Source organism: Geotrypetes seraphini, chromosome 2 (genome assembly GCF_902459505.1).
Source record: "Geotrypetes seraphini chromosome 2, aGeoSer1.1, whole genome shotgun sequence".
NCBI lineage: Eukaryota > Metazoa > Chordata > Amphibia > Gymnophiona > Dermophiidae > Geotrypetes > Geotrypetes seraphini.
Genome location: NC_047085.1, coordinates 308,287,288 through 308,302,833, shown reverse-complemented (window position 1 = coordinate 308,302,833; position 15,546 = coordinate 308,287,288). Strand labels below are relative to the sequence as shown.

At 44.3% G+C, this 15,546-nt stretch overlaps 1 protein-coding gene across 2 annotated transcripts in view; it reads right to left on the bottom strand.

Annotated features, from left to right (window-relative positions):
• The window catches only part of UBE2E1 (ubiquitin conjugating enzyme E2 E1), a 102,023-nt gene extending 90,139 nt beyond the window's left edge, over positions 1-11,884 (bottom strand). Inside the window, exons 1-3 of one of the 2 annotated variants that reach the window (XM_033929947.1) lie at positions 11,693-11,884; positions 10,523-10,721; positions 9,394-9,444 (exon numbers count right to left, since the gene is read on the bottom strand). In XM_033929947.1, coding sequence (XP_033785838.1) covers positions 9,394-9,444; positions 10,523-10,686 — 215 coding nt within the window. In that variant the 5' untranslated portion in view covers positions 10,687-10,721; positions 11,693-11,884. Of the gene's footprint in view, positions 1-9,393; positions 9,445-10,522; positions 10,722-11,384; positions 11,492-11,692 lie in introns of those variants that run through there. The other variant, XM_033929946.1, reaches the window with a different exon arrangement.
• Between the last annotated feature and the right edge of the window lie 3,662 nt (positions 11,885-15,546).

Sequence of the window (15,546 nt, the reverse complement as noted above, 5' to 3'; positions counted from 1 at the left end):
TCTGGTTAAAAAAATTCTGACAACAAGTTAAAGCAAACAATTTAATTATTTATTAAGAATTTAAAAATATTGAAAGTATTTACAATACTCAAAACTACCACTTGCCAATGATAGACAATAAGACCACACTAAGTATTCAGCAAAATTTTGCTTTTATACTTGGTCTCTGAGGCGTGGTATAAAATCTCATTCTATATATGTGCAACAAGAAGTGAATTTGTGTATCCATTCGGTTTTGACACTTCTTTAGTAATTGTTTGTGGATTGAACCCCTAGGATTCTCAGCACAATTAATTAGCTAATTTAAATCAGGTACTTAATTTGAGGTACCAGCCTTGACGGAGGCCTGGTTACTAATGCTACAGTTTGATGATAATAGAGCTGTAGCACAGGATATTGAAGTATGGAATACTAAACTAAACTAAATCTTAGGTTTGTATACCGCGCCATCTCCGCAAGCGCAGAGCTCGGCACGGTTTACAGAAGTTAAGAGGAAAGGAACTACAATGAAGGGATAAAGGAGAGGGACTAAGAAGATAGAGAGGGACCGGATGCTAGAGAACGGGGGGTAATTAGATTTTTGAAAAGAGCCAAGTTTTCAAGTGTTTGCGGAAGGATTGGAAGGAGCTTGAATTTCTGAGCGGGGGTGAGAGGTTGTTCCAGAGTTCTGTGGTTCTAAAGGGGAGGGAATACCTCACTCTTGTCTGTTTTAGATAAGATTGCACCAGAGAAATTAGTAGTTGAGTAGAAAAACTCCTTTCCGCTTTTATGGCAGAAAGAAATTCCTTCTCAAGTTTGGAGTGAGTTGCGGAAATCGGAGAAAGTCTTTAGATTCTGAAGATCAGTTTTCATATAGTATTAAACTACTGGAGTTTAAAAGTCTTTGTGTGATAATGTTCACAATAAGTATTTTCAGGATAAAATCAAAACTGCCCAAAATCGCCCAAAAGAGTTATTTCAGGTTGTTCAGAATTTAACTGATAATAGAGATGTGGAGGAGTTCCCATTGGAGATACAAGATTATGCGGACTACTTATATGATAAGATGGATCTTGGTATAACAATAATTGATCCAGAGGGAGGAATGGGCATAGGGTCCTCATGGGATAAATTTGAGAAAGTTAGCACTGAGGAAATGGGGTTGGTGATCTCAAAGATTGCCCACACAAGATCAGTGTTAGAACCCTGTAATACTGGCGTTATGCGTGAGGTAGCAGGAAAAATTGCTCCTTATGTGGCTAATGCTGTTAATAAATCTTTAAGGTTGGGAGTTTTTCCAGAAAATTGTAAGCAGTCAGCAGTAAGGCCAGTCTTGAAGATAAAAAAGTGTAAATGCAGACTTGATGGCCAGTCGACTGATTTCTGTGGTTCCATTTTTTGGCAAGATACTTGAGAAAATTGTCTTATTACAGCTAGAGGAATATGTCCAACGGATAGGGTGTTTGGACCCGCAACAATATAGGTTTAGGAGGTTCCATAGTGTGGAATTATTGGCATCAGTTGTAGAAATTTTGAGAGAGTGTCTTGATAAACATGTTTCATATTGTATAGTATCGCTCAATGTTTCAGGAGCATGCAATATTGTAAATTTAGATCTCCTGCTGTTGAAAATGCGTAAGTTGGGAATCAGTGGTGAGGTTATGTCATGGATTTCATCTTATTTACTAAATAGGTCATTTGTAGTATGGAGTGGACAAATGATCTCAGGGATAAAAGAAGTCAATAAGGGAGTGCCCCAGGGGTCTGCTTTGTTGGCCCTGTTGTTTAATCTATATGTGCTACATTAGGGAAGAAATTCTGTGAGTTAGGGGTCCACCATAGGTTATATGGTGACAAAATTCTATTCTTTTTCCCTATTTAGAAAGGAATGACGGAGGTTGGCAAAGAATTGAATGAGTACATGAAATCAGTGAATGACTAGATGAATGACCATGGATTACAATTGAATGTTGGAAAATCTGAAGTAATTATAGTGAGTGATGAGCAGGATGAGAATCTTCCAAATGAAATTCAGGTCCAAGGTATGAACCTGCAAGTAAAAAGGGAGATGGTGATCTTGGGTATATATCTAGACTATAGTCTCTCAATGGGGAAACAGGTTCTCAGGGTACTTCAGGTGGGATATTCGCAACTGCGAACACTATCGATTGAAGCCAATGTTCCTTCCATATGATTTTTGATCAGTGGTACAGGCTTTGATCCTGACATGGTTAGATTACTGTAATATGCTCTACCTGGGATTGGCGAAGATCAAATGTAAAGCCTTGCAGCAATTGATGAACTCTATGGCGAGGTTGATCTCGGGAATCCCAAGTGGGGAGCACATTACTCCAGTGCTAAAACAGTTGCACTGGCTCCCAGTGGCCCAAAGGGTCTGCTTTAAGGTGCTATCAGTGGTGCATCAGAGTTTGTATGGACTTGTTCCATTGAATTTTCAATATCTGTGGGAGGTATACCAACCGAGATGTCTGAGGTCTGAAGGAACAGCGAGATTGATCTCGCAGATGGAGAATACTGTTCGTATGCTAAATCAAGAATAGCAATGATGTCCCTGGCAGGAGTAAAATTATGGAATCTCCTCCCTGGCTTTCTGAGGACCTGTTTAGATCGGTCACAGTTTAAGAAAATGTTAAAAACACAACTATATGTAGAGGCTTTCCTTTGACGTTATGCTGAAGGGAGATACCTAAAAAAGAATCTTATGGCCTGTGTCTTAGGGCTCCTTTTACAAAGCCGCACTAGCGGTTTTATTGCATGCACCGGATTAGCACGCGCTAGCCGGAAATCTACCACCTGCTCAAAAGGAGGAGGTAGCGGCTAGCGTGTATGGCAATTTAGTGCGTGCTATTTTGCACGTTAAGGTTCTAGCACGGCTTTGTAAAAGGAGCCCTTAGATTTATTGAGAATTGATGATATGGAATTTTATTGCAGGTTTTTTTGCTATTTTTAGTGAGTTATGTATTGAAAGTATTGTTATGTATGTTATCCTCTAAACCATTGTGAATGTTTTAAATTGTAAACCGCTTAGTTACAGGCGGTTAAGAAATTTTAGAAATAAAATAATTGGCCAATAAGTGAACCAGAATGGAGTGAAACATAGAAACACGATGGCAGATAAAGTCCAAATGGCCCATCCATCCAGTCTGCCTATCCGCAGTAACCATTATCTTTAAGAGATTCCACTTGCCTATCCCATGCCTTCCTGAATTCAGACACAGTTTCTGTCTTCACCACCTCTTCTGGGAGACTATTTCATGCATCTACCACCCTTTCTGTAAAAAAGTATTTCCTTAGATTGCTCGAGCCTATCACCTCTTAACGTCATCCTATGACTTAAATTTAAGCATTTTGTCCGACATAAAAGTCAAACTTTTAAGTTTTGAGTTTGGTCTCCATCAAATTTGGAGAAATCTCAACATACCAAAATAAATTTTAGATGTTCATCTGTCTAGACAGGATTGCAGATATTTTGATTCAAGCAGGGCTCCACTCAACCAAAGCCAGATAGTTTATAAATGGAAAAAGTTGAGGAAAAAAAACCTAAAATGGAAGTTGTGTTCAAAAGAGAATAACTAAGAAGGAATTACTACAGTAAAGTCTATAAATAACATTGCTGCCAGTTTGAGTTTGCCCAATGAGATCGGAATGGCTCACAAGATTTCTGGAATAATGTTCTCCAACAAATGAGTAAGAAAATTGGTCTCAGATACTTTGTTTTCACTAATTCTGCCTTTCAAAGAAAGACAACTTTGCTGCATCAGACAGACAGTGTACCATCAGTAATCAAACTATGTATTCTACTTCAATCAAAAAAATTAAGGATAATGCCAAAACATTCATCTGTGAGCTGAAGCTAACCCAGAGTTGAAAGTAGGTTATGGAGCAAGAAAGAAATCCAAAGCATTCAAGTAAATTAAAAAAAAAATTGACAAGTTAAAGTATCAATCTAAACCTAACTGAAAGTTAAAGGGTTCAAGCTAGGAAGCCTTCTGTCACAGAACTGAAATAAATTCTATATGGAAAAATGGGTCAAAATTCCTCAAGTGGATGCGAGAGGCTGATCAATAGTTAATGGAGACATGAAGTTACTGCAACTCAAGGTGGAGTCATAATTTACTGAAAAAAGGGTTCACATACCTTTCTCACACAAATACTTGTTTAAGCTTTTCATTGATCATTCAGAAAATATTATTTTCATTTGGCGTTATTCATTCAAAGGGATTATCATTTTTATGAGATTTTTTATACTAGGATATAATCATATTTTGATTTCATACCATCCTAGCACTTTAGTACCATAGGTAAAGTCTGTCTAGTCTCTTACAAAGTACACATCTCTCTATCAAATTGTAAATCCCAATTTCCTCAATAATATTTCATTTAAAAAAAATTTAACAACTTAGTGACAGAAGGTCATTCAATTTAGTTCATCAAGTAATTAAGCATACAATAAAATCGTAACAAAAATAAATGATAAAAGAACACAGACAGATTTATTTCATTTCCCACTGAATATCAGTCCAATAGAGCAGCTAATATTTCTGCACCATATGACCTATCCAAGAGCTAACCCACTGGGAAGAAGTGAGCGTTTTAAATCTTTTTCTAAATGTCAAAAAATTCAATTCAGCCTGTAAAGCAAGTGGGAGATTGCTGTGGCACCCTGTTTTTATAGGACATAAATCCTCATCCTTAAAACATGTTTTCCATAGCACCTGCTGGGGTGGAACTGCTAGCAGATAGCCTGGAGCAGCATGCAAATTCTTCCCCTAGTGTTTAATCATTTTTTCACCAAATATTTAGGCACCTCTTTTACTAAGCTGCAGTAGGTTTCTACCGTGGTCCGGGGCGCTAAATGCTCCAAAGCTCTTTTCACAGGAATTCTATGAGCATCGGAGCATTTAGCGCTCCAGACCATGGTAGAAACTTCTACCACGGCTTAGTAAAAGGGTGGGGGGGGGGGGGGGTTTAAGTAAAATTTTAAATGATAAATGACCTTGAAACAGCTTTTTTTCTTAACTGATGGCCAGTGAAGTAGGTGCAATGCAGAGAAAGAACAACTCGCCTACTAGTGCTCATTAATATTCTAGCAGCCATGTTCTGCCTATGATTAGTGAAACAACTCCACAGTCTGGAGTAGTGTTCAATGCAAGGCCTGGGGGTCAGTGGTGGTCCTCATTGTCTCTGTTTTGTTTTTATTTCGGATACTCCGCTTCTCTAATAATAATAATAACTTTATTTTTGTATACCGCAATACCACAAAATAGTTCAGAGCGATTTACAGGAGAAGAGACTATACATATACAGCGAAGTTACAGAATACCACAAAACAGTTCAGAGCAATTTACAGGAGAAGAGAATAGTACATATGCAATGAAGATACAGAGAATTAGTTATCAAGTGTATGGTATAAATCAGTGGCAATTACAAAATGATCCAATAACAGTTACAAGGGGGTGCAGAAAGGGGAAAAACCGGGGAGAAGAGATATAAAAGGTGAGAAGGGAGAGGAAGGGCAGGAAGTGAGACGAGGTCGAGATTAGTAGTTTGGTTGGGAGGGCGGGAGTTAGAGGAATTTATCAAAGAGGTATGATTTGAGAGATTTCCTGAAGGATAGGTAAGTTGGGGCAAGAGAGATGAGGGTGGTCAAGCAGTCATTCCATTTGCCAGTTTGGAAAGAGAGGGTTTTGTCGAAGAATCTTTTGTAGATACATCCTCCCAAGTTCAGGACAGAAAGGGGAAAGCGGATGGTGGATGGAGGAAGAGTCACATGCTTGAAAGACAAGGCATTTAGAATGCATTTAGAAATGCTTACTTACATCCTTGATAATACCCTCTAGAGCAGGGGTGTCAAACTCAATCACATAAGGGGCTGAAATGTAAAACACAGGCTAAATTTTTATTAAGATACTTAGGGATCCTTTCATTAAGGTGCGCTAACCGATTTAGTGCATGCTAAAGATTAGTGCGCTAAATGCTAAGGCATCCATTATATTCCTATGTGCATTTTAGCATTTAGTGCGTGCTAATCTTTAGCGTGCGCTACATTGATTAGCGCATCTTAATAAAAGGACCCCTTAGTCTTAGTAGAAGTATAGGGGTGCAACCTCTCCAACCCCACGCCCAATCTGTGGTGTAAACAAAATAAATAAGACTTTTCCTCTCTCTTTTAGGTACTAATTCACGCTTGCTGTAATACCAGCTCTGACAGGATACACATTTCAAATCTGACATATTGTAATCACAAAATAGAAAATAAAATTATTTTTTCTACCTTTTGTTGTCTGGTTATTTTGTTTTTCCATCATCTTGGTCCTAGTTTCTCTTTCTGCTTTTTGTCTATCTTCTACTAACTTTCCAGTGTCTGCTGTCCATTTTTTCTCCTTATGCCTGTCTCCAACGTATTGATTTTTCCCATTCAGCTTTCTTAACTTTTTCTTTTTTGCCTTTGTCTACTCAAATCTTGCCTTTGGCTCTCTCTCAATTCTCCATCTCCTCTCAGTCCCTAGCTCTTCCATTTCCCATCTCACTCTTTTCCAAGCCTCCTATTTTCTTCTTATCCTCTCCCCATTACCACAGCTCTCCTCCTCTCTCCCCATGGTCCAACATTTTGCTCCCTCGCTTTTCTATTCTTCTTTTCTCCCCCCTTGATGCTGAACAATGAGATGGAAGGAAAAAAATAAAAAGAGATGCAACATCTCTCTCTCCCTTCCACTCCCAGATCTAATTTCTCTCCCTTTCTCTTCCCAGCTGCCCCACATTCCATCTCTTCCCCCACCCCAAGTCCACCATTTCTCCCTTCAAATATCTTTCCCTCCTCCTCCACATCACCCCAGGTCCAACTTCTCTCCCTTCAGAACATTGCCTACAATCTCTCTCTCTCTGTCCTGTTTCTGGCCCCATAATCTCTCCCCCCCCCCAATCTGGCACTGCTTTTAATATCCTCCTTCTTCCTACTTAACAACCCCCCCAAAAAAAAAAAAACCAGTTAGCCCAGGCGGCTTCCTCAGACCAGCATGTCCTCCCCCTTCTCTCCACGTGGTCCAATGTCGCAGCCACGCTGAAAAAGTGGCCCGCAGCAGTGCTCCTGGAACTTCTCCTTCTCATGGTCCAGCATGCCTTACCTCTTGCGCTGGTCCAATGTCACGTTGAAAAATCTGCTGGCCTCGGCAGTGATTCAGCAACATTGTCCTTGGCTCCCCTTTCTACTTTCCGTCTGTATGGTCTATCTCCAATGACGCAACTTCTTGTTTCTGCCCAGATGGACCACGGCAGACTGAAAGCAGGAAGGGGAGCCAGGGACAACGTTGCTGAATCACTGCTGAGGCTGGCAGATTTTTCAGCACGACGGTGACATCGGACCGGTGCGGAAGACATGCTTGGCCGCAAGAAGGGGAAGTTCTGGGAGCACTGATGCAGGCCATATAAAACAGCTAGCCGCGGGTCTTGTGTTTGACACTTGTGCTATAGAGAATGACAAAGGGACAAAATTTTCCCCGTCTCCGCAGGAACTCAATTTTCCCATCCAGTCCCTGTGAGTTTTGTTGCCGTCTCTGTCCCTGCCCCTGTCCCATTCCTGTAAGCTCTGCCTTAACCACACAAACCTCCACACAAACCTCAAACACTTATGATTTAAAAGTGTTTGAGGCTTGTGCAGATGAGAACAGAGCTTGAAGGAATGGGGCAGGGCCAGGAAAAGAACTTCCGGGATGGGAAAATGAGTTCCTGCGGGGACAGGGAAAAATTTGCCCCCAAGTCATTCTCTAATACCCTCCAATGAAATTTGAAGGTCAGCTGGTGGAAATGGATATCACTGACACACACTGGTCAGCAGTGTAATGGCCCCACATGGGAAGATATCTGGCAGTCTCCTTCAGCTCAATAGAATCCAAAGTGGCCTCAGCTAAAAAAATTAATGAAGCCCACTAGAGTATCTATCTCAAGCTTTCATTTTTATTGACGGGTTTTGCAGCTAAAGTACCATCAGTTACTGAATAAACTTGCAAGATCATTTACTTCAGTTTTTGACAGCATCCTATCCAGTGTTTGTTTGTTAAAACCTAAGTTATATTTATTTGGGTGTATTAACAAAAATTATAGTTACAATAAAGCAGCATGCTGAGGGGAAGGCATGGTTCAATCCTTTTTCTCCCACTGATGCTCTTTGTGACCTTGAGCAAATTACATTTTCTCTGGTATCTCAGGTATCAACTTAAGACTAGGTTAGGGCTTCCCAAACCATGGGTAGCAATCCCAAATGGAGTCATAACCTGGGTAAGTTGCCCATACAGTGTAATCAGCCCTTGCCTCTGTGGGGAACATGCTTTCTGTAGCCATGATAATGGGTTATGGTCACAAAGTTGGGTGAGTGAGCACTACATTATGTCCTCTAGAACCTCAAGTATAACTAAATGTGGATTTGGAAAAGTGAGTAATTAAATCTAAAATTACAAATCCTACTATGGTTTACCAACAAAAAAATATGTGAGGACCAGATTTAAAGAACCCCCAATGTAACTTGCAAGCGCTATAAAGATAAAAGCTAAAGATGTAGGAAAAGCCACAAAAAAGCAAACAAGAAGGGAAGGAGAATAGAGTGCATTCTCCTCCCCCAACCCATCAGGTTAAGGTTATAACATACACAACCATCTCAATCATAGTAAATTCATGAATCAAAACAAAGACAAGATAACTATGGATTAAAAAAAAAAAAATACAGCCTCAATAAAACTACCTATGTGTAGGGCAGGATTATGATATACTTAATGCCCAAAAGTTTAGGACAGGCTCTATCAGATGTGTTTATTCAATTTTTGTCCTTGAAAGTCAGCTGTTGGCTGAAAGAAGAGCCATACCTGACCTCAGGAAGTCTGTCTATTCTCTTTACCACCCATACATTGCACTCCAGTTGTCAGAAGGATATATGAGGAGCTCTGTGCCCTCTTTCACCCATTTTCCTCTGCAAGCAGAACTACCTAGAGCCCGTTTAGAATGTTTTAAAACCTATTCATATTAGAATAGAGGACCCAATGCGCTTGTTTGTCTGCCCTACGGCATATTAAAGGGTGAAGCCTACAACATAAGAAAAAGACTTTCACATTTTGCAGAATCCAATTCATAACCATCAAGTTTTAGACCACTTCAAAACAAGAACTTGACCATAGCTCCCATCAAAAAAAATAAAGCGCACTACTACTACATACCATCTCCCCCCAACATTAACCAGGCCGGGGGGGGGGGAGGGCAAAAGGAAGGCATGATTTCACCTCGCTCCCCACCCAAATATCACGGAAACAGTTCATGAAACAAATATATATCCACCCCGCTCTATCCCTGCACACTCAGCCGCTTTTGAAGCTCTTTAAAGCCCACGTGTATGGGCGTGAGACAGACCTGCAGTTGGGAGGCGGGTCCAGGGTGATGTCAGCCAGCTCCTTCTGAATTCTGTGGGAAGAAAATGGGGAGATGCTCAGTATGGAGCCCGACAGGCCGCCCCCCACCCAGGCAGGTGCAGACATATGGCGGAGCGGCAGCCCCTGGGGCTGCCAGGAGAGGGCAGTTATTCTGGGCGAACGTTAGGGGGCGCGCGCACAGCCCACATCAACGGCCACTCCTGCAAGGGAGGAGGAGGCGCACGCGCGCGCAGCCCTGCCGCCACTCCTCTTACACCCCCCCCCCCAAAAAAAAAAAAACCAAACAAAAAACAACAAAACACACACCCACCAAAAAAAAACCCTCACAGCGAATCTTAATATGGCGTCTACACACTTTCCAATCGACTTGCGTGCACTGTCCCTCCTTCCCTCTGCAGGGGGTCGCAACCTGCTGCTTTGGCCCCCAAGGTGAGGAGGCCAATGTCGTCGTCAAGACCCCGAGAAGAGAACGCGCACCCGCGGCCATCCCCGCGCGAGAAGAGCGGTTTAAGCTAATATGCAAATGAGGTGCGGACGGGGACGCGCGGCGAGCACGCTCCCGGAATTCGAGGCAGCAGTGTCGACGGCGGCAGCAGCCCGGCAGCTGAGAAGCCGAAGGAAACTTAAAGGGGAAGTGGACATTTTCTGTCTCTTGTTCACCCCTCCACCCTCCGTACATCGCGGTCCTTTGTGTCTCTACGTCCACACCACGCTGACGCGAAGCGCCCTACCATCACCTCCCCCCACACACACACCACACCACTTTTACATATTTTATCATTTTTGATAAATGGAGTTTTTAACAAACTAATATTGTAGATCACAATGAAAACGTTTTCCCCCCCCAACCATCTTTTTTTTTTCACGCCCACCATGATGCGGGTCATAAATTAATAGTAATTTAAACGCATTTTAGCATGAATTGACAATAACATTTCTGGTATTCTGTCTGCAAACAAATCAAAGGGAATTTAATCCAGGACAAACACCCCTCTTCACTTTTTTTTTAAACCCACTGGTGAGATATTTATGCACACTAAGAGTACTGCTGTCTGGACTGAGTGTGTACACCTACATAGACATTTCCTTTTTTTAAAAAATATTTTTACCTTTTAGCGCTTGTGGAGAGTAGTTTGGAATTTTTGCTCATGTTGACTTTACTTTCCTTTTTCTTGGGGGTGGTGGTGGTGGCCGCCGTTTCTTTCTCTATCTGCTGGTTTGAGGATGTGGATGAAGAGGAGCTGGTGCTGGCTCTGGAATCGTCATCCGACATAGCGAGATCGGCGATCAGAGCCGGAGAGAGACAGCCTGCAGGGGAGGGGGCATCATACAGAGAAAGAGAGAAGCCCGAGAGATAACTACCAACAGGGAGCTGGAAGCATTGCACCCACGCTGCCAGTGGACCCCGACCCTCCACCGCTTCTAGCCCAGTACAGATTCCCTTCTGGAAGGCCCCCCCCCCCCCTCGCTCGATTTGCAAGCACTGCACTTCTCTCCAACACGCTCACAGGGTAGAAGCAGACTGTCTCTACTGCAGTCCCTCACCCCCCACCAGGAGGAGAGATTTACATTACAGTATCTAAAATAAATAGTCCTGGTGGGATACAGGAAAGGGGGGGGAGGGTAGCCTTTAGAAGATCAAAAGAAGTTTTAGCCAAACCTTTTTGGCTCTCTACCCAAACTACTGGTTACACGTAAATAAACAATTCCAAAAACCAGCAGAAACAGAGGCATTCGAACAGGCACACAAAACAAACCCACCTCCCTAGCCAGCAGCAGTGGCGGCTGCACGCCCCATCCCCCACCTAGACAGCCCCGGGCTCCTGGGGAGCAAACGGAGCGACGTGCCCCCCCCCCCCCGCAGCATAGTCCAAGGGTAACCCAGGCCTGCCTCTAGCTAGTGTGTGAATTTAACAAGGGGGGGGGGGAGAGGAGGCAGACGACCGGGAGAAGAATCCAAGCCCGAGATACCTGTTGGCTCCATTGCCTTCTTGCTCCCACCCCTTGCAGTCCTTGTGGCAGACACATAAATGGGTTCAGAGCACCCTCACTCCCCGCCCGCCACGAGCCCCTCACAGCACCGAGGGGAGGGGGGGATCCCCCGAACTAGGATCCCAGGAAGGCGAGGGAGAAGACTCGGCAGGACTAGAGGAGCCTTCTTCCCCCCCCTCCCCCCCGCGCTCTCTCTGTCCGTTCCTGTCCGTCTCGCAACCCCCCTCCTCACCCCGAGCGGCTCAGCCCCCCTCACCGACGGACGGCAAAGCAGGGGGAATCCGTACCTCTCTTTGTGCCGGGCTCGGTCGGGCCTGGCACTCGTGTCTCTCTCGCTGGGAGAGAAGCGGAAGTGCTGCAACAGCAACTATTAAAGCAAGCAATGGCTTCCCCGCCTGCCTCCCTCTGGCCGAAGCGTTCCCGGTGAGGCAATTCTCACAGCTCCCCCGGTACTGTGCGGGACAGCCCTCCTACTAACCCCCGACCCTTCTGTGCACACTCCATACTGTCACAGCCCCCTCCTGCCAAACGCTGACAATAGATAATCACTCTCTTTCCCCCTCTCCCCAATTTTGGCACAACATCCACAGCTGCTGGTCCCTACTCCCATTCTGTTACTTTAGCTCTATAGCCCCCCCCCACCACCAATACCGTTAAAACCTGCTAATCACCTCTCTGTTTCCTCTTCTGTCCTCTTAAAAAAAAGTGAGAAGGCCAGCACATGGAGCTCTTGGTCCCCACTTCTGTACTGTTACTTCAATCCTGTAGACCCTCATATGATCAATGGAATGGGACGATTCAGCAACCGGTTCAGTGTGGGACATTTAATCTCAGCCATTTCATCAGGGCCCTTTAAGAGCGGGCTGTTTCATTGTGCTCAGTCAGCCCCCACCCAGTTCACCTGAACAGGCAGCTCATGAGGAGTCTGACAGATGATGTCCCAAATCGACCCCATTGTGCTGTCAGTCCCCAGCCAGCTCACCTGAAGAGCCGAGAATCTGACATGCTGTCTTCATTTAACCATTGCACTGAGTCTGACAGATGCTGTCCTAAGTCAACCCCATCACGCTGTCAGCCCCCACTCAGCTCACCTAAAGAGCTGAGGAGTTTGACAGATGCTGTCCCAAGTCGGCCCTATCATGCTGAGTCGCCCCCTACCCAGTATCTGACAGATGCTGTTCCGAGTAAGCCCCATTGCGCTGTTGGCCCCCACCCAGCTCACCTAAAGAGCTGAGGGTGACAGATGCTATCCCCATGCTGTATCAGATAACTTTATTGAAGCACCAGTGGGGGGCAAGGGGAGTACTTCCAGTTGCAGTGGGAGTCTTTAGATAACTTTATTGAAGCACTAGTGGAGGCGAGGGGAGACATTGCTCCCCTCTTTCAAACCTTGAAGCAAATGGGCCTAAAGCACCAGTGGGCCATCTCTCATCTCACCCCATACCCCCTCCCCTCCCCGGGGCACTCCAGTCATCGGATAAGTCTCTCTTATCTGTATCCTTCTCCTCTACAGCCAACTCTAGATTCCATCCCTTCTACCTTGCTGCAACGTATGCCTGGAATAAACTGCCTGACTCGATATTTCAAGCTCAGTCTCTGGCAGTATTCAAATCCAGCCTCAAAGCCCACTTCTTTGAAGATGCTTTAAATCCCAAACTCCAGTCCACCTTCTAAGCACCAATATCTGTAATTCCCCTACCTGAGCACAGTGTATTGATGCACCTTCTTGTCCAGTTTGTCTGTCTCTTCTGTGTTTTGATGTACAGCGCTGCGTATGTCTTCTAGTGCTGTAGAAATGATTAGCATTAGTAGTAGTGAAGGGTGAGGAGGGGCATTGCTCCCCTCTTTCAAACCTTGAAGCAATTGGGCCTGATGCACCAATTGGTGGGTGGGTGGGTGTGCAATGGGGCCTACCCTGGAAGCCTTCTTTCACCTGTCCAATTGGGACTTAATCACCAGTGGGGGTGGGGGGTGACAAGCCTTCTATGATATGCCCCCTCTTTCATCACAATATTTGTCTGATGGAATGGCAGCTTCAGCAAGGTAAGCGCTTGTCAGCACTGAAACAGCCTTGCTGAACTGGGCGCACTGAAACAGCCGTGCTAAATTGTCCTAGACTCTGTGGTCAAGCCCTGCTAATCACCCATGATTTACTTCTCCAAGTTGAAAAGGTCAGTGTACAAAACTACTGCTCCCCATTCCTTTTATTTCACCTCCATAGTCCCTCAAACTGTTACAGCAGATAAACACCTGAGCAGTCCATCCAGTCTGCCCAATAATCACACTCATTATACATTCATGGTTAAATTGCCTTTTTTCTTTAATATTTCTGGGCAATAGACCATAGAAGTCTGCCCAGTGCTGTCTTTAGGTTCCCTCTGCTGGAGTTGCCAATTTTAATATAGTACCCACAGCTCCTGGTCTCATCCCATATTGTTATTTCTCTCTCTGTACTCCTCACTGGCACAGCCCTGTTAATTATCTCCCCACCCACATACACACCCCTCATTCTGTGCCTACCTAAGCCAGAGGCAGAGGAAGGCCTTTATGTTTGGAGGGGTCACATTCCTCCCCCAATCCCACTCATGCTCCAGCATCTCCCTTTCCCTTACCTACTATCCTATGGTCATCATCCTACTCTCACAACTACCTTTTGTACCTGTGACCCTCCTCCCCATTTACAGTGCCTAGCATTTCCTTCCCTCAGTCTCTAGCGCTTCTCTCCCCCCCTAACACTCGCCTTTCATAGTCTGCCAGCACTTCTCTCCATTTCCCAGCTCCCCCCCTACAATGTGTTTAGTTCCATACCTCCCTCCCCCAGGCCGATGATACTCCAATCAGCTCAGCACCAAAAGCAAAGATGCTGTCAGGCATGGGGCCTTGAGCATCTGTGCATACTCAAGACCTGCCTTCTCTCTCCCTATTTCAGAGGGGGCAGAACTGGCAGGCCTTGGGCATGCGCAGATACTCAAGGCCCCATGCCTGATAGTCTCTTTGCTTTTGGTTCTATGCTGGTTGGAGTATTGCTGCCCTGGAGGAAGGAGGTAAGATATTAAACTCATTATGGGAGGTGGGGAGTGGGGAAGGTGGATAGAAGGAGACTTTGGAGCAATGTTCCTTCTAAGGACTGAGTTGAAATGAGAAAAAAATTTCCATTACATTGGATTATGAGCAGTTCTTGAGAACACATATAGACATGCATAAATACAGGGAGGCTGGAAAGAATTCCATGAGCTGTGCTCTGCATGCTTTCCCTCTTTGGTCACCTGTAGTTTATGTTTATATCTCTGAATTTTACTCAACTATTGGATGTATAGGACAGCTTAGAGCAGGGATCTCAAAGTCCCTCCTTGAGGGCCGCAATCCAGTCGGGTTTTCAGGATTTCCCCATTGAATATGCATTAAAAGCAGTGCATACACATAGATCTCATGCATATTCATTAGGGAAATCCTGAAAACCCGACTGGATTGCGGCCCTCAAGGAGGGACTTTGAGACCCCTGGCTTAGAGGGAACACTATTCCCCCTGTATGAGCACCATTCAAAAAATAAAGGTGTGTGGAAGGGATAGGGGCACTTATGAACACTGCAGGGAAGGACCCTTTCACTGTCTATCAGCTGCCTCCCCCAATACCTCTGTTACTGATAGTATTAGGCACACTGTAATACACTTCAGGGAATTATGTAGCAACAACAACAAAAAACCAAACATGGCAAAATGCAGCATATTAAACAGAAAAGTATTTGCAGCATTCTGGAAATATATGGAGGTACTTAGCTTGCCAGTCCAGTATCTTCCCGTTGGTCATGTAAACAATGATGTTCAGTCAGGAACACTAACAAAAATCCTGAAGTTACTAGCAACCATAAACCTATTGGTGTTTTTTGTAAATTGCCAAATGACCACCAGGCTTCAGCTCTGCTAGCCTTTAGAAAGAGGTTGAGTTACCAAAGATTAAGTACAGCTAATATAGATAATACAGTATGGGGCTCATAATCAAAAACACGTCTAAAATCCCACCCAAATCGGCACTTGGACGACCTAAAAGACAGGTCGTCCAAGTGCCAATAATCAAACTGACTTTCTGGACGTGTTGCAAGACTTTTTAGGCCTCTGAATGCCGCTGTGCACCCAGAGCTGA